The sequence below is a fragment of the Cherax quadricarinatus genome, chromosome 42 (assembly GCF_038502225.1).
Source record: "Cherax quadricarinatus isolate ZL_2023a chromosome 42, ASM3850222v1, whole genome shotgun sequence".
NCBI lineage: Eukaryota > Metazoa > Arthropoda > Malacostraca > Decapoda > Parastacidae > Cherax > Cherax quadricarinatus.
Genome location: NC_091333.1, coordinates 314814 through 337647, shown reverse-complemented (window position 1 = coordinate 337647; position 22834 = coordinate 314814). Strand labels below are relative to the sequence as shown.

General features: G+C 38.1%; 1 protein-coding gene across 4 annotated transcripts in view; it reads left to right on the top strand.

The window, feature by feature from the left end:
* The window catches only part of wol (Dolichyl-phosphate beta-glucosyltransferase wollknaeuel), a 44512-nt gene that overhangs the window by 5592 nt on the left and 16086 nt on the right, over positions 1–22834 (top strand). For all 4 annotated transcript variants that reach the window (XM_053786242.2, XM_053786244.2, XM_053786243.2 and 1 more), the window contains exons 3-5: positions 1977–2151; positions 5071–5279; positions 6291–6399. In XM_053786242.2, coding sequence (XP_053642217.1) covers positions 1977–2151; positions 5071–5279; positions 6291–6399 — 493 coding nt within the window. The remainder of the gene's footprint in view (positions 1–1976; positions 2152–5070; positions 5280–6290; positions 6400–22834) is intronic.

The window sequence follows — 22834 nt, the reverse complement described above, 5'->3', positions numbered from 1 at the left end:
GACGTATTAATACTCATAAATTCTAGAGGCTTCAAATCAAGCAGGAGAAAGCTGGTAGGCCCACATGTGAGAGAATGGGTCTGTGTGGTCAGTGTGCACCACATAAAAAAAATCCTGCATCACGCAGTGCATAATGAGAAAAAAAAAAGGACCGTTTTTTTGGATTAAAATGCTGACTTTGAGGTGTATTTTTGTATAGTATTCATCATTGTATTCTCGTTTCCATGGTCTCAGGTGATAAAATGGAAAACATTACAGAAATAGAGATGATTTTGATTAGTTTCACGATGAAAACGCCCTTGAAATTGAGCTCAAAGTAGAGGAAATGTTCGATTTTTACCAATGTTCAGGAGTAAGCAAATCACACCACATGTCCAATATACGTCAACTGGGGAGTCTAATATTCTTTCACTAGTGCACTGATATTATTTATACCATTTTTACAATAATGCAGTAGTCTGTATAACAGTAAATTTTGTATTTTTTGTATAAATAAAAAATCAAAATAGAAAGCAATAGTAATATAAGAGGGGCCTAGAGACATGACTAATGAACAGAGGATATGTTATTTTAGTGCCAAGAATGTCTACATTGTTTATTCTGAACCCTATTTTGAAATTGGCATCTTTTTTTATTTGCATGAAATTGGCCAAATTGCCAATTTCTGACCACTTTATCGGGTAGTTCAGATTGGTAAATGGGCAGTTTCTTGTACTCAACTGATAGAAAAAAATGGAGTTCTAAAGAAATAGCTATGAGTTTGGTCAACTGGAACAACGGAATTGGCCAAAACAGGGCTCAAAGTTGGCAAAATCGCCGATGCGTATATGTCACTGAGACCGCTAACTTCGCGGGAGTGTAATTCTGTGAGTTTTCGACCAAATTTCGTATTTTTGGTGTCATTACCATTGAGAAAAGATTCTCTGTCATTAAGAAAAAATAATTTTTTTTTTTCCAAAATTTTGTGACAATGACAGTTTGAGAAAGGGGCTTGCGACAGTCAAAGGGTTAAATTTTAATTTTTTATATTGTTTATGATTTCTAAATTTTATTTTTCCTTGGTTGTTAATTTTGATAAAATATGCCGACGTATATGAAAATTTTCAGTGAAGTGCTCTAGCAACATAGCAAATACAAAATACATGTAATCTTAACATTTCCCTTCCCTCACCTGCATGATAATATTGCCTTCTTTAATTGGATGGCCCTCTAAGAAGGCATATTCTGATGCCTACAAGTAGGTGATACACCTATATTTCTTAACACTTATTTCCATTACTGTATATTCCTAAGAAGATATCGTAAATAGCAGGTATACTCTCCATGACCCATTATTATGTACTCGGCTCTTCTCTACTAACCCTATATAGTACTGCTTGCTGTGCTTAGGAATTAGTAATCATTTCAAGCCAGTCACGGTAAAAATCTGTAATTGGAGACATGACTCTTTAAACAATCCATGGAATGGGTATGGTTTGAACCCATTGTGAGTGAGTCGCCTGATTTTTTTTTTTTTTATTTCCACATTAAGTATATTCTCCATGGAGAATTGGAACAGAATTCTTCCTCTGTAATGCCACGGGCAAGGGGCTAGTAACCCCCTCTCCTGTATACATTACTAAAGTTAAAAAGAGAAACTTTTGTTTTTCTTTTTGGGCCACCCTGCCTTGGTGGGATTCAGCCGTTTTGTTGAAAGATGATGATGATTAAGTATGTTTTATAATTCTAGATTATATCCAAATTCTATACATAAATTGTGAATTTGTAAATTTTTGGTAATTTTTAATGCATTATGCTACTAAGTACATTTTATTTTTTTCTTCTAATCATGTTTGAAATACTTTATGTAAAAAAAGATTTTACAAATATGATTAGCATAGTCATCTGTAATTGTACAGTAGTTTGCTGACTTTTGTGAATACTCGCAGCATTTAATTTAATAAACTGTTTATAATTTTCCTTATATTTGTTTTTAGCTATGTGTGGCAATATATGTTAGCAGTGAAACATACCCAAGAAATAATGTTTATGAGTCAGAAAAATTCTACATAGATGTTTCAACTGGCAAAAAACTGGAATTCCCATCCATAACAGATGCACCAACTAAATCACTCTCAGTTGTTATACCAGCATACAATGAGGAGAAAAGATGTAAGTAGATCTCTACATGGAATAAAAAAAATATTAAAAGGTTTCTTTCTATATTACTAAGTAAAATTTCTCAAGTAGTCATTATGATTGTATAACTTAAGGATGTGAATGGGTTTCTCTGCTGGGGTCACCCTACCTGGTGAAAAAAATGCAGATTAGGTTAAAGAAATAGTATGAGGATTTACATGTTATTTTATACGCAGTATTTGTTTATATAGTACAGGTATTCTTATGTTTATCATGTGTAGGTTGAATTAACTTACAAAAATTTTTATTGTTTTCTTAGGATTAGTTTGAATATGAAAGTTTCGGACTTGAAACATGGCTCAAATTGTTCATGACAAAAAGTGAATTCTCTTACTTTTTGTAATTAAGCCAAAGGAGCCTTTGGCTTAAATACAATTTTTTATGTATACTTGTGCTATGCAGGCATGCTGTAATTTAGCTTAAGATTGATTTGTTTAAACTTTTTAATTTACTCTCTAGCCAGTTCAGTAATGTGACTTACGGTTTTTTATTACTTTTCATCAGTGCTCACCAAAAGTTTCAGCTTATTGTCATCCAATATTTGAAAAACAGCATAATGAGTTTGGGTTGTATCCACCTAAAGATATTTCCTCCAATAGGCAAAGTTAAATAATAGTTTTTGAGCAATAAGTCAGAAATGTTCTTTGTGATAATTAAATTCATTAGAATGATACCTTACCTCCAGTTTTAACCTTGGATATCATTGACACTACTAATGTATTCTCAAGTGCCAAACAGATAACTTGAAAGTGGTAGAACATTGAAATGGGTTGCAAGAGGTAGCAAGTGCTACAACCACTTGAAATTTATATAAATTATAAGATAGTTTATATACTGAAGGTGCAATAGTTCCCAGTTTACCTCTGCTCCACTAGCTACAAATAGGTAATCAGAAATACTTAGTCACATCCACAACAATTAGTTTCATGGTACTACATTTCTGGGTCCACAGATTAACAGGCTCCCATCGCAAGCTTTTTTAGCCACACAGTGGCTTCTTAGACCTGTTAATATGCGAGGGGGCTGTTACCAATCCCTTCTGAATTCCTCAGATTCACCAATTATATATTGCTGGTCTTTTTATATTCTCTTTTATTTTATACCTAGGATTATTATTATATGTGCATGAGGTCCTATATAGCAGTAACTAAATAATTTACCTCGTTACCATGCACAAAATAGCTGTTAATCTAGGGTAAAAAATAACACTTGGGACACTTTCTGCTAAGGTATCATGGTGAATAGCACTGTAGATGAGTATTCCAAAGCACAATATACAACAGCAATAATAAAGGTTTCAGGAAAACAGCTGTATAACAAAAATATACCTTTTTAATAACAGTATTTACAAAGTAGAGACATAACATTAAATTAATCAGCCATGTTACTTTCTGTGACATAAATGATATTCATTATAGTACCAATTAATGATGATAAACTCTCAAGACTCTGCCTTGATATCACAATAAAACGGCAGCCTGGGGTTTTCTGCTTCATACCACATGGCTGCTCTCAAAGCTATCATTCATTCCCAAGCTCTCTCATTCAATCAGTCTCCTTTCAGAAGTGTCCTGACATTCCAGTTCAGATGGCTTTTTGAACTACAACATTCCTACCCCTTCTTTAAGGTGCAGGCACTGTACCCTACCTTCAGGACTCAAGTCCAGCTAACCACTTTCCCTGAAATCCTTTCTTTAATATAGCATATCATGTAATAAAAACCACTTGCCTTGCCTCCATTCAATTAAGTCTCATGAGCTCACACAAGAATATTGGATGTTCAAGCCACTAGCACTCAAAACTTTTCCCTCCAATTCTCCTGGAATGACTCCTACTCCTTCCCTGCACCCCAGATTTATATGCTGTCCTAGTCATTATATTTTGTTCCTGTCCTTCTAAATGCCAAAACCACCTCAGTAAGTCCCCCTTGAATTAGATTTTTGTTATCTCCACTCTAAAAATTTTCTGCATAATATTTACACTTCTTCAAAAAAGACACCTCTGCTGCCGCCACCCTCACTTTAGTTCTTAAAATCTATACTTCACATGCGCTCGTGTAGGTGTATGACCCACTTAATATTTGTACTTATAACTCGTTACAATTGTGACTGGGTATGGATGTGTCAGTGGCTCATTACTTTGTATTTGTTCATGATTGTAACCATGTATAGGACTGTAGATGGTTCATAGCCTTTGTAACTAGTTCAGTTATCATACCTTTGGGATCCAGTCCCTGGACCCATTATGTACCTCTGTAATCTTTTGACTACTGCCCACAAGATGGGTATGGGGTACATAATAATAATATTAAACTAACACTCATATAATACTGTTAGTACCACTATACATTTCTCCTTTTGCATCTATTGATAAAAATTTTTTATTTCCACAGATGCCTCGGTGCACCTCTCACATTTTTTCCCCTTGTCTGTTCTGTGGTTCAGCTCATCATTCATAGATCCATTTCCTCAAGCCCATTTCCAAATATCTAAACACAGTCACTACCTCCATACTCTCTCTTCTAGACTTATATCTGATCTTTCATAGCCTGTATTTTTTGTTACCCTCATCACCTTGCTCTTTCCTCTGTTCAAATTTAATTTACTTCTTTTACATACCCTCTCACATTCCTACACCAACATTTACAACTTCTCTTCAGACTCTCAGAATCTCTAAATATTGTTTCTACTATTTATTTTTTTTGTTTTGTTTTGTTTTGCTAAAATCACTGCTTTGGAATATTAGGGATAAAATTAATCAATGTTTTATACAATTTGAGCAGTCTGTGGATTAAAATTACAGCAGGAGGTATATTTCAAGATATAACTTTTGATTTTTTGAGTCACTCTAATACTAGTACTGTACATGTATTATTATTTTTCCTATTCCTAGTACCTGTGATGATGAATGAATGCTTGAATTACTTGGAAGGGAGAATAAAGCAAGACAGCTCCTTCACTTATGAAGTAATCCTTGTAGATGATGGTAGTAAAGACAAAACAACAGAAGTTGGACAAAGCTACTGCAAAAATTATGGATGTGATAAAATACGCATTCTCACCTTGGCAAAGAACAGGGGTAAAGGAGGAGCTGTCAAAATGGTGAGAATTTTGCATTATTCTTGTAGACTGAAACTACATGCTAGTGATAATTATCCCCACATGAAAATACTGTATGGTTTGCTCTCCCTAACTCCAATCTTTCTCGCTTTTTAAATTTTTATAATTTTCAGATCTCTTAAGAATACTTCTGTGGGTATTGCCAACTTCACGTTGTTTCATCATCTCTCTGACCTGTTGCAACAACAAGTTGATGCATCTTCAAACTTAATGCAAGCATTCTTTCATTCCTTTTAGCAATCCACTCAGTAGTATGAAGTAAACTTCCTTTTGTCCCACAGAGTGTTCTAGTTTTTTGGCCACATTGATATTACTGTACATTACTAGCTAGGTGCTCTACTAATTATTACTGTCTGTTACTTTTTCTGATATGTAACTTTAGTTAATCTAAATTTAGCCATGAACTTGTTATTCATATCATTATGTGGTGAACAATATGATATGCATCAATGCAGATCTTTCTTTGAACTGCATAAGAAGTCTGTATCAGTGGCAAGTACCTGGTGTTGTACTATGCCATCAGTAGTTTGTTAGTATTGCTTTGACTCGTCCAGGTTTAGTGGGTTGAGTGTACCCCCTTGAATATAATAAGCTGAATATCTGTAGTTGTTTATTTCCTAGCATATTAGAAATTGGGAGGTTACAACCATTGTCTCACAAGGTGTGTGTTACTATACTGTATATGACTTCAATTTAAAGCTGATTCTGTGGATTAATTAATATAAGCTTTATATACTGTGCTTTTAGGTAATACTTTGCTAAACACACAGTGAGCAGTAAGATAAATTTTGATGCATATGAAAGTGTCTTATATTTCCAGATATACATACAGTGAAAGTACGTTATATCTCTCCAAGGCAATAACAACTTTTTGCATTATAAGTGAATAGATGGGAAACACATGTTGTTTATTTGGTAATTCAATGTATTAATAATTTTCTGTTTGTAATAACTTAGTATTGCATCGACTCTCAGTTGACAGTGCTATTTCAGGGTATGCTCCGTTCTCGAGGGAAATTATTACTGTTTGCTGATGCTGATGGTGCTACTACATTCTCCGAGTACAAAAAAGTAGAGACCAGCATAAAAAAGCTGTGCAGCGGTATGTTTTGATTTTTAGCTTTTATAAATATCTTGTGAATATTTTTATTTAAATCTTTGTACTATAATCTGGACTTTTAACCCTTTCAGGGTCCAGACCCCTGACTGGAAACTTGTCCACAGGGTCCAAGAATTTTCAAAAAAAAATTTTTTATTTTTTTCTTATGAAATGGTAGAGAATCTTTTTCTGAAGGTAATAAAACAAAAAGTATGAAATTTGATGGAAAATTGATGAAATTACACGGCCGCGAATTTTGCTATGTCAGCGATATTTATGCATACCTGGAGTATACCTGCAGGGGGTTTTGGGGACAACCCCTTTCCCCTCTGCTCGGTCTGAGACCAGGCCTCGTGGTGGATCAGGGTCTGATCAATCAGGCTGTTACTGCTGGCTGCATGCAAACTGATGTATGAACCACAGCCCGGTTGGTTAGGTACTGACTTTAGGTATCTGTCCAGCGCCTTCCTGAAGACAGCCAGGGGTCTATTGGTAATCCCCCTTATGTATACTGGGAGGCAGTTGAACAGTCTTAGGCCCCTGACACTTATTGTGTTGCCTCTCAGTGTACTTGTGGTGCCCCTGGTTTTCATCAGGGGAATGTTGCATCTGTCCAGTCTTTTCCTTTCATAGGGAGTGATCTTCGTGTGCAAGTTTGGTACTAATCTCTCTAGGATTTTCCAAGTGTATATTATCATGCATCTCTCTTAGGTGCATTCCAGGGAATACAAATCAAGGGACTTCAATCATTCCCAGTAATTTAGGTGCCTTATTGTACTTGTGTGCCATGAAAGTTCTTTGTACACTCTCCAGGTAAGCAATTTCACCTGACTTGAAGGGGGCAGTTAGTGTACAGCAGTATTCCAGCCTAGAGAGAACAAAAGATTTGAAGAGAATCATCATGGGCTTGGCATCCCTAGTTTTGAAGGTTCTCATTTTCCATCCTATCATTTTCCTAGCAGATGCAGTAGATACATTGTTGTGGTCTTTAAAGGCGAGATCCTCTGACATTATCACTTCCAGGTCCTTCACATTACTTTTTTGCTCTATTATATGGTTAGAATTTGTGGTATACCCTGATAGTTTTAATTTCCTCAAGTTTTCCATATTTGAGTAAGTAGTTGAAATTTCTCTTCATTGAACTTCATATTGTTTTGAGTGACCCATTTGAAGATTCGGTTTATGTCCACTTGGAGTCTTGCTATGTCTTCGATGGAGGACACTGTCATGGCAATTCGCGCGTCATCCGCAAAGGAAGACAGAGCTATGGCTAACTTCTCTGGTTGATTTTGCCCACTTTGACTCCTATTTTAGGCCAATTACATTATTCCAGTCAACCAAATTCTTAGCGTTCTTGCTAGTATCACTTCTATTTTATTGATTGAGCACAAGAAACTGCCCAGTCAACTACAGTGGAACCTCTACTTACGAGTTTAATCCGTTCCATGACCTTGCTCGCAACTGGATTTGCTCGTTTGCAGAGTCAATTTTCTTCATTTAAATTAAGTGAAATGGAATTAATTCGTTCCAGTGGAATTCCAGGCACGAGAAAATGCTTTAACCTTTTCAGGGTCCAGAGGCCAAATTTCAAAGTGCGCACCAGGGTCCAAGAATTTAAAAAAAAATTGTTATTTTTTCTTATGAAATGGTAGAGAATCTTTTTCTGGAGGTAATAAAACAAAAAGTACGAAATTTGATGGAAAATTGACGAAATTATGCTCTCGCGAATTTTGATGTGTCAGTGATATTTACAAATCGGCGATTTTGCCGACTTTGACTCCCATTTTAGGCCAATTACATTGTACCAGTCGACCAAATTCTTAGCTATTTCACTAGTATTACTTCTATTCTATCGATTGACAACAAGAAATCACCAAGTCAACTATTTCAACTACAGAATAAAGTGATCGGAAATTGGTAATTTGGCCAATTTAACACAAAGTTCAAAATATTCCAATTTCAAAATAGGGTCCAGAATAAACAATGTAGGTATTCCTGGCACTAAACTAACATTTCCTCTGTTCATTAGTTATGTTTTGAGGCTTTACACATGAATTCCATTTTGATTTTTTATTCACACAAGGAATTTAAAATTCAAACCAAAAAATAGAAGATTTACTGTTATGCAATATTGTAATAATTGTATAAATATCATCACCACATTTGTGAATGTATATTAGACCCACCAGCTGGCGTGTATTAGACGTGTGAGGTCGTTTGTTTACTCTTGAACATTGGCAAAAATTTAACACTTCCTCTACTTTGAGCTCAGTTTCAAGCCATTTCCATTACTAAAACCAATCAAAATCATCTCTATTTCTGTAATATGTCTTCCATTCTATCAAATGTGACCAAGAAATCACAAATACAATTATAAAAAACATACGAAAAAACACTGCAAAGCCGCTGTTTTAATAGACAATCACGGTCTCAGTTTTTTTCTCTCATTATACACTGTGTGCTGCAGGATTTGTTTTATGTGGTGCACACATACCACATTGTGAAGGCTTACTCAGCCCTATAACAACTTCAGTCAGTATTACCAAGGCTGGCTCCTCCTCAGGAAAATTAATGAATAGAAAAAGAAATAATAACAGACAATGATAAACACTTTATTATTTAGAAATGGAAAATGTAAAACAATAAAACATGAATGGGTATCCTAATTGAAAGAAAAATGAAAAATGAAAAATGAAATGAAAAAAATTACATTTGAACTCAACGCTAATATAGGTATATCGTGGTAATGGGGTGTCAGGTGTTGGTGACACTGCGTGTTGTTGAAATCGTAGCCGTTGTTGATGTGGGGGGGAGGGGGGTAGCAGGTGTTGGTGACCATCACCGGCTCGTTCTTCACAGAGTGTAGCTGTGACTAATTACTTCCGATGACAGGAAAACAGGTTCGTTACCACTGCTATGATGAGGGGTTAGATCCTGTGTTGGCTTACATAACAGGTAAGTAGATTAAACATGGGACGTCTCAGGACGTTAGTCCATCTCCTTCTATTCTTCTCGTTGGTTGGCAGGTGACCCTCTCTGTCATTCCAAGCTGTAAAGAGAGACAGATTACTCACTGCTTAAGAAATCACTCTCCATGATAAGTACAATACCTAAAAGATGTGGTGATTATTAAAACATTTAACAGATAATGACTGAAAGGACTAAGTTAATTATTGGTCAGAAGTGAAGCTTTCAACCAATAAGTCCACTAAAATGTGATCAGGCGTGTACTTACAGAAGTGTTGGGAGCTGTGAGTCGAGTGATTACTGTTCAGCCGGAGCCCCACACGTCACCTTTCGGGGGGGAGGGGGGAAGAGGGAGGGGAAGGAATAGCCGGAGCTAGACTGACCCTACCTTAACAAGCAGCCGGCAATCAAACTTTCACTTTCGGGGAGGGGGGAAAAGGGGGGAGAATAGCGGGAGCTGGACTTGCCCTACCTTAACAAGTAGCCGGCAATGAAACTATTGTTACTATATACTCCCTCACTACTCCTATCTATTGAACTTTTCCCTCACACTCCTCCATACCAAGACTTATAGTCAAGGAGTATAAGAAGAATAGGCGAGGAAAAAGTTCTAACATGTGGAAGTCGCGTAAGGCAACAAATCTTCTACTGACTGTCATGACTTAACCAGTCAGAGAAATAATTGGATGAACCATTTCTAAAATGAATTCTTTTCCCAGTAGATAAAATTTAAGCTTGGAGATACCCCACACAAGGGCCAAACATTCCTTTTCTATGGTGGAGTATCTCGTTTCTGCAGGAGGGAAGTTTTAGATTTAATAAATATACAGGATCTAGGAGTGTGCGTATTTTGTGCAGTAAGCACCTGACACCTATTGGAAGAACTATACTTCTTTGTAACCTGTAAGTACATGCTTGGCCAAAAATAAGTGTGCTCGAGTTTATGCCACGTCTTACGATGGGCCAAGTGTTTGGTCACTGGCAAATCATGAGCCATTTGAAGAACAGTCTCTCGACATGGTTTAGGAACAACAAGGAGGGAATAATCTATCACTGAAGAATGAGATTTAAATACAGATTTATATAAGATACCATTAATATATTCAAACTTATGAGATATGTATCTCCCGTGGATAACTTTGTTGTTATTAAAAGCTTGATTATGACAATCCCGAAGTGAAGGGCAATTGCGCTGTATATTGACAGTCATCCTTGGACATAAAATCTGGGAAAATAAAAGGACTTATGGTGGGAGAAGAGGAGGTAGGAGAAGCCGGGGTTATGGTCAGTCCTAGTCAAGACATTGAGAGTGCCGGAGATAATACCCTTACTTTCACCCGACGAGTGGACAGGTGATCCTGCTACCTCACTATCGAGAGCAGTATCATCTGTTTCCACCCCCAAATGAACAGTACGAGACAATGCAGCTTCCGGTGCGGAATTGTTAAGGTGATTATTTAACTTGCAAGGAAGAAGAGCTGGAAAACTTAGATCCATGGGTGGTGACGAAAGATCCGCCTCTGAAGGAAGAACGGCACCTTTTATGTTACCCACTATTATAGAACAAGTAATTGGGGCTAGTACCGCATTAGTCCAACCAGTGAACCATTTAGTTTTCAAGTAACAACGAATTGTAGGGAAAGTATTTTCACGACCCAAGTAATCTGAAAGAATAGAGGACACACGAGAGGTTTTAAAGTAAGGGAACAGTTTGTCCGAAATTACGATGCACGTACATCCAGTATCACGTAATATATCTGAGACTTTTATACCATTAACTGCTCCTGAACAGAAGGGTGCTTGGTCATTACCATAAACAAAACATCTTCCAACTTTCTCTATTTTCTTGGAAGGACAATCTGGACGTTTATGTCCGATACCACCACATCGATGACAGGTTGGTATAATAGCTGGTGACTTTGCTTCTACTGTAGGCTTTGATTTCTTAAGGTCTGATGAACCCTTGCCCTTAGGGTTTGATCCCTTTAGGTCTTTATAGGAATTGTGAGCCTCAGCATACAAGTCAGCGGCCTCAGCAACTTCCTCAGCTTTAATCAGGTTACGTTCTCTAATGAATGTTCTTATCTGGTGGGGAAGAGCTGTCAGGAACTGGTCAGCAACCATGAAGTCTCTAAGAGATTCATAACTGTGATCAATTCCTGAACTCTCTATCCAAAAGTCGAACAAACGGAAAAGTGTTACCTGTAACTGCTGAAAGTTCTGGCCAGGCTGTAAGGTGGCATACCTGAAATCTTTCCTGTAAGAATTAGTGGTTTTTTGATATACTTTAAGGATTGCCTTCTTCAGATATGATATCCTGCGACAAAGTTGCTTAGATATTCAAGGCTGTACCAGAAAATAACATTCCTAACCTGGTAGCCCAGGTGTCAGCAGGCCATTCACAGAGGGTAGCAGTATTTTCGAACCTGATAATGTATGAAGTTATGTCGTCCCCCTCTGTGAAGGGAGGTAAATTAGGTGTTGGAATATGTGCACTGACTGCACGTTGTTCCATTACTCCTTCCTCTGATTGTTGTTGTGTAAAAGTTAACTTTTTATTCTCTAATTCAAGGCGAGATTTTTCGAGCTCGCGATCCTTTTCTCTATATTAACTCATGCTCTCTAGCTTTTTCCTCAACTTCTCTATCCTTGGCTCTTTCCTCAAGTTCTCTTAATTTAACTTGTTCCTCACGTATTTTAGCTTGTTCCTCATGTTCTCTAGCTCTTTCCTCACGATCAAGTCTATCACGCTCTTTTTGGTCTTCTCGCTCTCTTTCTAACTATCTTTCTTGGCACTCTCTTTCAATTCTCTCTCTCTCTCCTTTTTCTCCTGTCTTTCCCTTTCTAACTGTCTTTCTTCTCTCTCAATTCTCTCTCTTTCAAGTCTTTCCTGGGTCTTAGCACTAATGAAAGATTCTAAATTTTTCCCTGTTATTCCTAACTTACTTCCAGCGTTCATCCAAAACTGGTATTCCTCCATACTTGCAAGAATAACTTAAACTACCAGGGGAAATGAAACGGGTATTAAAGAAAACAGAGGGTTCAATTCCTGCTCCGCTCAAACTGTAAATAAACCAGAGGGCTTGATCCCTACTTCAATTAAACAATATGTATTAATTAAAACGAAGGGTTCTATGCCGGCTCCGAGCAAACAGTAAGTAGAATGGGGTCCTTTGACCATCCAATCTTCTCACCAACAAATCAAGAGTGTCCTACGACAGTTCCCTTGATAAAATAAAGAGCTCAATGAAACAAATTGTCACTGGAAAATCTCGGGTCCCTAGAGTCTAATCCTCCAAAGTGTTTCAAGCTCGAAAAGGTGGCAGAATTAAATATTATATCCTGCCTGACTTGACTTACAATAAATTGAGACTATAACAATCACCAAATCTTTTAAATACCTGTACCGTAGTCCTACCATAGACAATGATTACTCATGGCTGGTGGTAACCGTCTATGGTATGCGGCGTTGAAGTTCCATTGGTAGATTCGAGATGGAATTGAATCTTGATTCAGTAGAGTTGATCCTGGCAAGGTCGCCACTTGTGAAGGCTTACTCAGCCCTGTAACAACTTCAGTCAGTATTACCAAGGCTGGCTCCTCCTCAGGAAAATTAATGAATAGAAAAAAAAATAATAACAGACAATGATAAATACTTTATTATTTAGAAACGGAAAATGTAAAACAATAAAACATGAATGGGTATCCTAATTGAAAGAAAAATGAAAAATGAAATGAAAAAAATTACATTTGAACTCAATGCTAATATAGGTATATCGTGGTAATGGGGTGTCAGGCGTTGGTGACACTGCGTGTAGTTGAAATTGTAGCCGTTGCTGATGTGGGGGGGGTAGCAGGTGTTGGTGATCACCACCGGCTCGTTCTTCACAGAGTGTAGCCGTGACTAATTACTTCCGATGACAGGAAAACAGGTTTGTTACCACTGCTATGATGAGGGGTTAGGTCCTGTGTTGGCTTACATAACAGGTAAGTAGATTAAACATGGGACGTCTCAGGACGTTAGTCCGTCTCCTTCTATTCTTCTCGTTGGGTGGCAGGTGACCCTCTCTGTCATTCCAAGCTGTAAAGAGAGACAGATTACCCACTGCTTAAGAAATCAGTCTCCATGATAAGTACAATACCTAAAAGATGTGGTGATTATTAAAACATTTAACAGATAAAGACTGAAAGGACTAAGTTAATTATTGGTCAAAAGTGAAGCTTTCAACCAATAAGTCCACTAAAATATGATCAGGCGTGTACTTACAGAAGTGTTGGGAGCTGTGAGTCGAGTGATTACTGTTTAGCCGGAGCCCCACACGTCACCTTTCGGGGGGGGGGAAGAGGGAGGGGAAGGAATAGCCGGAGCTAGACTGACCCTACCTTAACAAGCAGCCGGCAATCAAACTATTACTTTCGGGGAGGGGGAAAAAGGGGGGGGGGAATAGCGGGAGCTGGACTTACCCTACCTTAACAAGTAGCCGGCAATGAAACTATTGTTACTATATACTCCCTCACTACTCCTATCTATTGAACTTTTCCCTCACACACATAGATGTATTCTCTCATATCTAGGCCCAAATTTACCACTCGCAGCTTATCAGAGTGAGCTGAGCTCATGGCGTAGATCTATGGTTTGGACCTTGAACGTAAAGCCGTAGATCTATGGCATGGACTCTGAAAGTGTTAATAATTTCCCTAATATCAACTCTGCAGCTTATTTCTCTATCACAATTTATGTAATATGACATAATAAATAATATTAATAACATAGAAACATGAATAAAATACATGTCATTAGGTATGTGGCTAGTGGTGTTGACAGCAGCCATTGTTGTTGGGGTTTATAGGGCCACCACAGTGGCTATTCCTGCTCCTGACTACATGTGTAGAGAACCTAGGATAACGCAAAAAAAGTAAGACAGAGTGACTTATAAGTGCTACACTCTTAATGCTACACTGGTCACTGTATTACAGAATGGATATAAATGCTCTGGAAAACGTACAGAGGAGGATGACAAAGATGATCCCATGTATCAGAAATCTTCCATATGAGGATAGACTGAGGGCCCTGAATCTGCACTCTCTCGACAGGCATGGAATTAGAGGGGATATGATCAAGGTGTATAAATGGAAAACAGGAATAAATAAAGGGGATGTAAATAGCGTGCTGAAAATCTCCATCCAAGACAGAACTCGCAGCAATGGTTTCAAGTTGGAAAAATTCAGATTCAGGAAGGATATAGGAAAGCACTGGTTTGGTAATAGTCGTGGATGAGTGGAACAAACTCCTGAGTACAGTTATTCAGGCTAAAAATTTGTGTAGTCTTAAAAATAGGTTAGATAAATACATGAGTGGGTGTGGGTGGGTGTGAGTTGGACCTGACTAGCTTGTGCTGCTGGGTCTGGTGCCGTGCTCCATCCTTGAGTGGAGGTGACCAGACTGGGTGGGTCATTGGGCTAATTGGGGGGGGGCATGGACCTGCTCCGCATGGGGCAGTAGGCCTGTTGCAGTGTTCCTTCTTTCTTATGTTCTTACACTCTTAGTGCTGCAGTTTGCCACTGCTGCTTCATGTTGTCTGCCACTGCTACCTCATGTTGTCTGCCACTGCTGCTTCATGTTGTCTGCCACTGCTGCTTCATGTTGTCTGCCACTGCTGCTTCATGTTGTCTGCCACTGCTGCTTCATGTTGTCTACCACTGCTGCTTCATGTTGTCTGCCACTGCTGCTTCATGTTGTCTGCCACTGCTGTTTCATGTTGTCTGCCACTGCTGTTTCATGTTGTCTCCCACTGCTGTTTCATGTTGTCTGTCACTGCTGCCTCATGTTGTCTGTCACTGCTGCTTCATGTTGTCTGTCACTGCTGTTTCATGTTGTCTCCCACTGCTGCTTCATGTTGTCTGCCACTGCTTCATCATGTTGTCTGCCACTGCTTCATCATGTTGTCTGCCACTGCTTCATCATGTTGTCTGCCACTGCTTCATCATGTTGTCTGCCACTGCTTCATCATGTTGTCTGCCACTGCTACATCATGTTGTCTGCCGATGCTACCTCATGTTGTCTGCCACTACTGCTTCATGTTGTCTGCCACTACTGCTTCATGTTGTCTGCCACTACTGCTTCATGTTGTCTGCCACTGCTGCTTCATGTTGTCTGTCACTGCTGCCTCATGTTGTCTGTCACTGCTGCCTCATGTTGTCTGTCACTGCTGCCTCATGTCTGCCACTGCTTCATCATGTTGTCTGCCACTGCTTCATCATGTTGTCTGCCACTGCTACATCATGTCTGCCGATGCTACCTCATATTGTCTGCCACTGCTACCTCATGATGTCTACCACTGATGTCGCCAAAGAATCGAACATTTCTGCTATTTTGAGCTCAATTTCAAGGTACTTTTCATCATGAAACCAATTAAAATCATATTTATTTTTGTAGTATATCTTCCATTCTATCACATGGGACCAAATAAAACGAGAATACCGCTAAGGGGAGGCTAATGGCCGAGAAGTGAACTCCCTTATTTATGGTCCGATTTCTTTCATTTTTGGTGTACATTAAGAAGCATCTTTTCATCATACATTGCCCAAGTTTTAATAAGATAGTCCAACAAACAACTGGGATCCAATTCCCTAGATCAAGAACAAGAGCCTCCTCACTAGTGTCAATTAACCTCCCTTGAGGCCCGCTCACATCTGGAAATTTTGCTCGCTTCTGGAAGCAAAAAATCGACTGAGCAGCTGCTCGTATCTGGAAAAAACTTGCACATGGATGCACTTGTAAGTAGAGGTTCCACTGTATTTCAGCTGCCCAGTAAAGGGATAAAAAATTGGCAATTTGGCCAATTTCACACAAAGTTCAAAATGTTCCAATTTCAAAATAGGGTCCAGAATAAACAATGTAGGCATTCCTGGCACTAAAATAACATTTCCTCTGTTTATTAGTTACATTTACAAGCTTTACAGATGAATTTCATTTGTATTTTTTATGCACATAAAGTAGGTAGTAGGTTGGTACCACCCAGGGAGGTACTACCATCCTGCCAGGTGACAGTGAAACAGAAACCTGTAACTGTTTTACACGATGGTAGGATTGCTGGTGTCTCTTTTCTGTCTCATAAACACGCCAGATAACAGGTATATCTTGCTACTTCTACTTACACTTTGGTCACACTTCACAGACACGCACATGCATATATATATACATACATCTAGGTTTTTCTCCTTTTTCTAAATAGCTCTTGTTCTTCTATTGTCCATGGGGAAGTGGAAAAGAATCTTTCCTCCGTAAGCCATGCGTGTCGTATGAGGCGACTAAAATGCCAGGAGCATGGGCTAGTAACCATTTCTCCTGTAGACATTTATTAAAAAAGAGAAGAAGAAAAACTTTATAAAACTGGGATGCTTGAATGTGCGTGGATGTAGTGCGGATGACAAGAAACAGATGATTGCTGATGTTATGAATGAAAAGAAGTTGGATGTCCTGGCCCTAAGTGAAACAAAGCTGAAGGGGGTAGGGGAGTTTCGGTGGGGGGAAATAAATGGGATTAAATCTGGAGTATCTGAGAGAGTTAGAGCAAAGGAAGGGGTAGCAGTAATGTTGAATGATCAGTTATGGAAGGAGAAAAGAGAATATGAATGTGTAAATTCAAGAATTATGTGGATTAAAGTAAAGGTTGGATGAGAAAAGTGGGTCATAATAAGCGTGTATGCACCTGGAGAAGAGAGGAATGTAGAGGAGAGAGAGAGATTTTGGGAGATGTTAAGTGAATGTATAGGAGCCTTTGAACCAAGTGAGAGAGTAATTGTGGTAGGGGACCTGAATGCTAAAGTAGGAGAAACTTTTAGAGAGGGTGTGGTAGGTAAGTTTGGGGTGCCAGGTGTAAATGATAATGGGAGCCCTTTGATTGAACTTTGTATAGAAAGGGGTTTAGTTATAGGTAATACATATTTTAAGAAAAAGAGAATAAATAAGTTTACAAGATATGATGTAGGGCGAAATTACAGTAGTTTGTTGGATTATGTATTGGTAGATAAAAGACTGTTGAGTAGACTTCAGGATGTACATGTTTATAGAGGGGCCACAGATATATCAGATCACTTTCTAGTTGTAGCTACACTGAGAGTAAAAGGTAGATGGGATACAAGGAGAAGAGAAACATCAGGGAAGAGAGAGGTGAAGGTTTACAAACTAAAAGAGGAGGCAGTTAGGGTAAGATATAAACAGCTATTGGAGGATAGATGGGCTAATGAGAGCATAGGCAATGGGGTCGAAGAGGTATGGGGTAGGTTTAAAAATGTAGTGTTAGAGTGTTCAGCAGAAGTTTGTGGTTACAGGAAAATGGGTGCGGGAGGGAAGAGGAGCGATTGGTGGAATGATGATGTAAAGAGAGTAGTAAGGGAGAAAAAGTTAGCATATGAGAAGTTTTTACAAAGTAGAAGTGATGCAAGGAGGGAAGAGTATATGGAGAAAAAGAGAGAGGTTAAGAGAGTGATGAAGCAATGTAAAAAGAGAGCAAATGGGAGAGTGGGTGAGATGTTATCAACAAATTTTGTTGAAAATAAGAAAAAGTTTTGGAGTGAGATTAACAAGTTAAGGAAGCCTAGAGAACAAATGGATTTGTCAGTTAAAAATAGGAGAGGAGAGTTATTAAATGGAGAGTTAGAGGTATTGGGAAGATGGAGGGAATATTTTGAGGAATTGTTAAATGTTGACGAAGATAGGGAAGCTATGATTTCGTGTATAGGGCAAGGAGGAATAGCATCTTGTAGGAGTGAGGAAGAGCCAGTTGTGAGTGTGGGGGAAGTTTGTGAGGCAGTAGGTAAAATGAAAGGGGGTAAGGCAGCCGGGATTGATGGGATAAAGATAGAAATGTTAAAAGCAGGTGGGGATATAGTTTTGGAGTGGTTGGTGCAATTATTTAATAAATGTATGGATGAGGGTAAGGTACCTAGGGATTGGCAGAGAGCATGCATAGTTCCTTTGTATAAAGGCAAAGGGGACAAAAGAGAGTGCAAAAATTATAGGGGGATAAGTCTGTTGAGTATACCTGGTAAAGTGTATGGTAGAGTTATTATTGAAAGAATTAAGAGTAAGACGGAGAATAGGATAGCAGATGAACAAGGAGGCTTTAGGAAAGGTAGGGGGTGTGTGGACCAGGTGTTTACAGTGAAACATATAAGTGAACAGTATTTAGATAAGGCTAAAGAGGTCTTTGTGGCATTTATGGATTTGGAAAAGGCATATGACAGGGTGGATAGGGGGGCAATGTGGCAGATGTTGCAGGTGTATGGTATAGGAGGTAGGTTACTGAAAGCAGTGAAGAGTTTTTACGAGGATAGTGAGGCTCAAGTTAGAGTATGTAGGAGAGAGGCAGATTATTTCCCAGTAAAAGTAGGCCTTAGACAAGGATGTGTGATGTCACCTTGGTTGTTCAATATATTTGTAATGAATGGTTTGAAAAACCGACAAGTTGAAGATTGAGACACTTATGCAGCATATGGAAATCTTTATTCAGGAAGCGTTTCCTGAATAAAGATTCCCATATGCTGCATAAGTGTCTCAATCTTCAATATATTTGTAGATGGGGTTGTAAGAGAAGTGAATGCTAGGGTCTTGGCAAGAGGTGTGGAGTTAAAAGATAAAGAATCAAACACAGAGTGGGAGTTGTCACAGTTGCTCTTTGCTGATGACACGGTGCTTTTGGGAGATTCTGAAGAGAAGTTGCAGAGGTTGGTAGATGAATTTGGTAGGGTATGTAAAAGAAGAAAATTAAAAGTGAATATAGGAAAGAGTAAGGTTATGAGGATAACAAAAAGATTAGGTGACAAAAGACTGGATATCAGATTGGAGGGAGAGAGTATGGAGGAGGTGAATGTATTCAGATATTTAGGAGTGGATGTGTCAGCAGATGGGTCTATGAAGGATGAGGTGAATCACAGAATTGATGAGGGGAAAAGGGTGAGTGGTGCACTTACGAGTTTGTGGAGACAAAGAACTTTGTCCATGGAAGCAAAAAGGGGAATGTATGAGAGTATAGTTGTACCAACGCTCTTGTATGGGTGCGAAACATGGGTGATGAATGTTGCAACGAGGAGAAGGCTGGAGGCAGTGGAGATGTCATGTCTGAGGGCAATGTGTGGTGTGAATATAATGCAGAGAATTTGTAGTTCAGAAATTAGGAGAAGGTGTGGGATTACCAAAACTATTATCCAAAGGGCTGAGGAGGGGTTGTTGAGGTAGTTCGGACATGTAGAGAGACTGGAACAAAACAGAATGACTTTGAGAATGTATAAATCTGTAGCGGAGGGAAGGTGGGGTAGGGGTCGGCCTAGGAAGAGTTGGAGGGAGGGAGGGGGTAAAGGAGGTTTTGTGTGCGAGGGGCTTGGACTTCCAGCAAGTGTGCACGAGTGTATTTGATTGGAGTAAATGGAGACGAATGGTTTTTAATACTTGATGTGCTGTTGGAGTGTGAGCAAAGTAACATTTATGAAGGGATTCAGGGGAACCGGCAGGCCGGACTTGAGTCCTGGAGATGGGAAGTGTACAATGTCTACTCTCTGAAGGAGGGGTGTTAATGTTGCAGTTTTATAACTGTAGTGTAAAGCACCCATCTGGCAAGACAGTGATGGAGTGAATGATGATGAAAGTTTTTCTTTTTCAGGCCACCCTGCCTTGGTAGGAATCAGCCGATGTGTTAATAAAAATAATAAAGAATTTTTATTCACACCAAAAAATAGAACATTTACTGTTATGCAATATTGTAATACATGTAATTGTATAAATAACATCGGCGCATTCATGAATGCACATTAGACCCACCAGCTGACATTTATTGGACACGTGCTTTGTTTACTCTTGAACATCAGCAAAAATCGAACGTTTCTGCTATTTTGAGCTCAATTTCAACCTATTTTCAGTACTAAAACCAATCAGAATCATCTCTATTTCTGTAATATATCTGCCATTCTATCAAATGAGACCAAGAAACCGTGAATACAACCGTAAAAACCATATGAAAATACACCGCAAAGTCGCTGTTTTAATCCAAAAAACACGGTTGCATTTTTCTCATTATGCACTGCGTTCTGCATGATTTGTTTCATGTAGTGCACACTTACTACATAGGTGCGTTCTCTCATATCTAGGCCCAAATTTACTGCTCACAGCTTATCTGAGTGAGCTGAGCTCATGATGTAGTACTAAGGCACTGACCCTGGCTTCAAAGCCGTGGAACTATGGCACGGACCCTCAAGGGGTTAAGCCCTTTCGTGTTTATTGCTAGTTAATGTTTGAATTTGAGCATTTGTGGTGTATGGTGAAATTTTTCATATTTGTTTTTCCTGTATGTCTTATCATAATAATGAAGATGCAGATACACTATATGTTGTATATACTGTATAATGTTGACAAAAATATTCCACCATTTGCTGAATTTTTCATCATTTTAAAAGTTAGAATTTTTATGACATAAACAAATTAGGAATGCTTTTTATGGGTTTATTGGCTATTAGTATTTGGTATCATTTGATAGAATGAAAGACATACTACTGAGAGATTATTTTGGTTGACTTCAGGACCAGAAGTAGCTGAAATTCAGCTCAAAGTAGCCTTCACCCCCCAGTCTATTTTATAGGTTTTTAACTCTTTTGCTCTCCATCACATAGAACTACGTAATTGAGGCCAGGGTCTCTGATGTAGTTCTATGTTATGAGCTCAGCTCACTCAGATAAGCTGTGAGCAGTAAGTTTTGGCCTAGATATGAAAGAATGGGTCTGTGCAGTGAGTGTGCACCATATAAAAAAAATCCTGTCTCACATGATGCATGATGGGAAAAAAAAAAAACTTTGACTATGTGTATGGTTTAAAATAGTGAATTTGCAATGTTTTCTCAGATGGTTTTTATAGTTTTCTTGGCTGTTTCTTGGTATCATTTGATAGAATGTAAGATGTATTACTGAAATAGAGGTGATTTTTGATTGGTTTCAGGACTGGAAGCAGCTTGAAAATGAACTAAAAGTAGCTGAAATATTAGATTTTTACTGATGTTCCAAAGAAGGGGTAAGGCCCCCTACAACCCCCAATCTTTTTTATGGGTTTTCAATGTCTGATTCAGTTATTGGGATGCTGTAAATCATGACCAATCTTTCCTGGTTATATTTTATTATCTGAGAAATAGAGTAAATCTCCATGGGGAAGTGGAACACAATTCCTCCTCCACAAACCATGTGTGTTGTAAGAGGCTATACAAAAAAATTCTAAATACAGTGGACCCCCGCATAACGATTACCTCCGAATGCGACCAATTATGTAAGTGTATTTATGTAAGTGCGTTTGTACGTGTATGTTTGGGGGTTTGAAATGGATTAATCTACTTCACAATATTCCTTATGGGAACAAATTCGGTCAGTACTGGCACCTGAACATACTTCTGGAGTGAAAAAATATCGTTAACCGGGGGTCCACTGTAATTTAAGACTGCTCAACTTAAACTTAATTCAACTTCCTTACTGTATATTGTGCTAAGGATTGCTTAACCATAAACTCGTTACCTCAAAATTAGATGTTTAAATTTCATTTTATTAAATACTAAATAGTAATAATTTCATATTTTAAATAGTTCTAATTTGTACTAAATTGTAATAATTTCATATTGTAAGTTGTTTTTAAATTGTACCGTTGTAATATTTCCATATTGTAACTTAATTCAAATTGTACCATTGTTTGTAATAATGTAATTTTTATAAACTAATTTTAAAACTGTATTTACTGTACTCTAACTCATGAGTGTCCATATAATTATCTGTTACTGCCTTACTAATCTTAAGTTAATATTAAGTTTGCCTGAAATGCTCTGCATCCAAAGGGGCTTTTGGCATGTACACCCAACTATTATATTCCTTTGTACAACTATATATTGTGTCAAAATTAAAATTCTTCTTGTAAAATGGCCAGAGCAAAGGGCTAGTAACCCCTTCTCCTGCATACATTACTAAAGTTAGAGAAACTTTTTTTTTTTTTTTTTTAAGTCCCCTGCCTTGGTGGCATATGGCCAGCTTGATGGAAAAACAAAAATAGAGTAAATCTTCTATTTTTGTGTGAACAAGAATTCAAAATGAAAAGGAAGTGTCATGTAGGAGAGGCCTGGGAACATGACTAATGAACTGAAGAAGTGTTGTTTTAATGCAAGGAATGTCTACACTGTTTATTATGGACTCACTTTTTAAATTCGTATTTTTTTAATTTTGAATAAAATTGGCCAAATTACTGAATTCTGATCACTTTATAAGGTTGAATGGGTGGTTTCTTGTGCTCAATTGATAAAATGTAGAACATGATAGTGTAATAGCTAAGAATTTGGTTGACTTGAACAATGGAATTGGCTTAAAATATGACTCAGTCAGTGAAATTGCTGGTGCATTTTATTTAATTTTTGAACATTAAGAGTAAATTTAATTTCAGGGGTCTGGATAT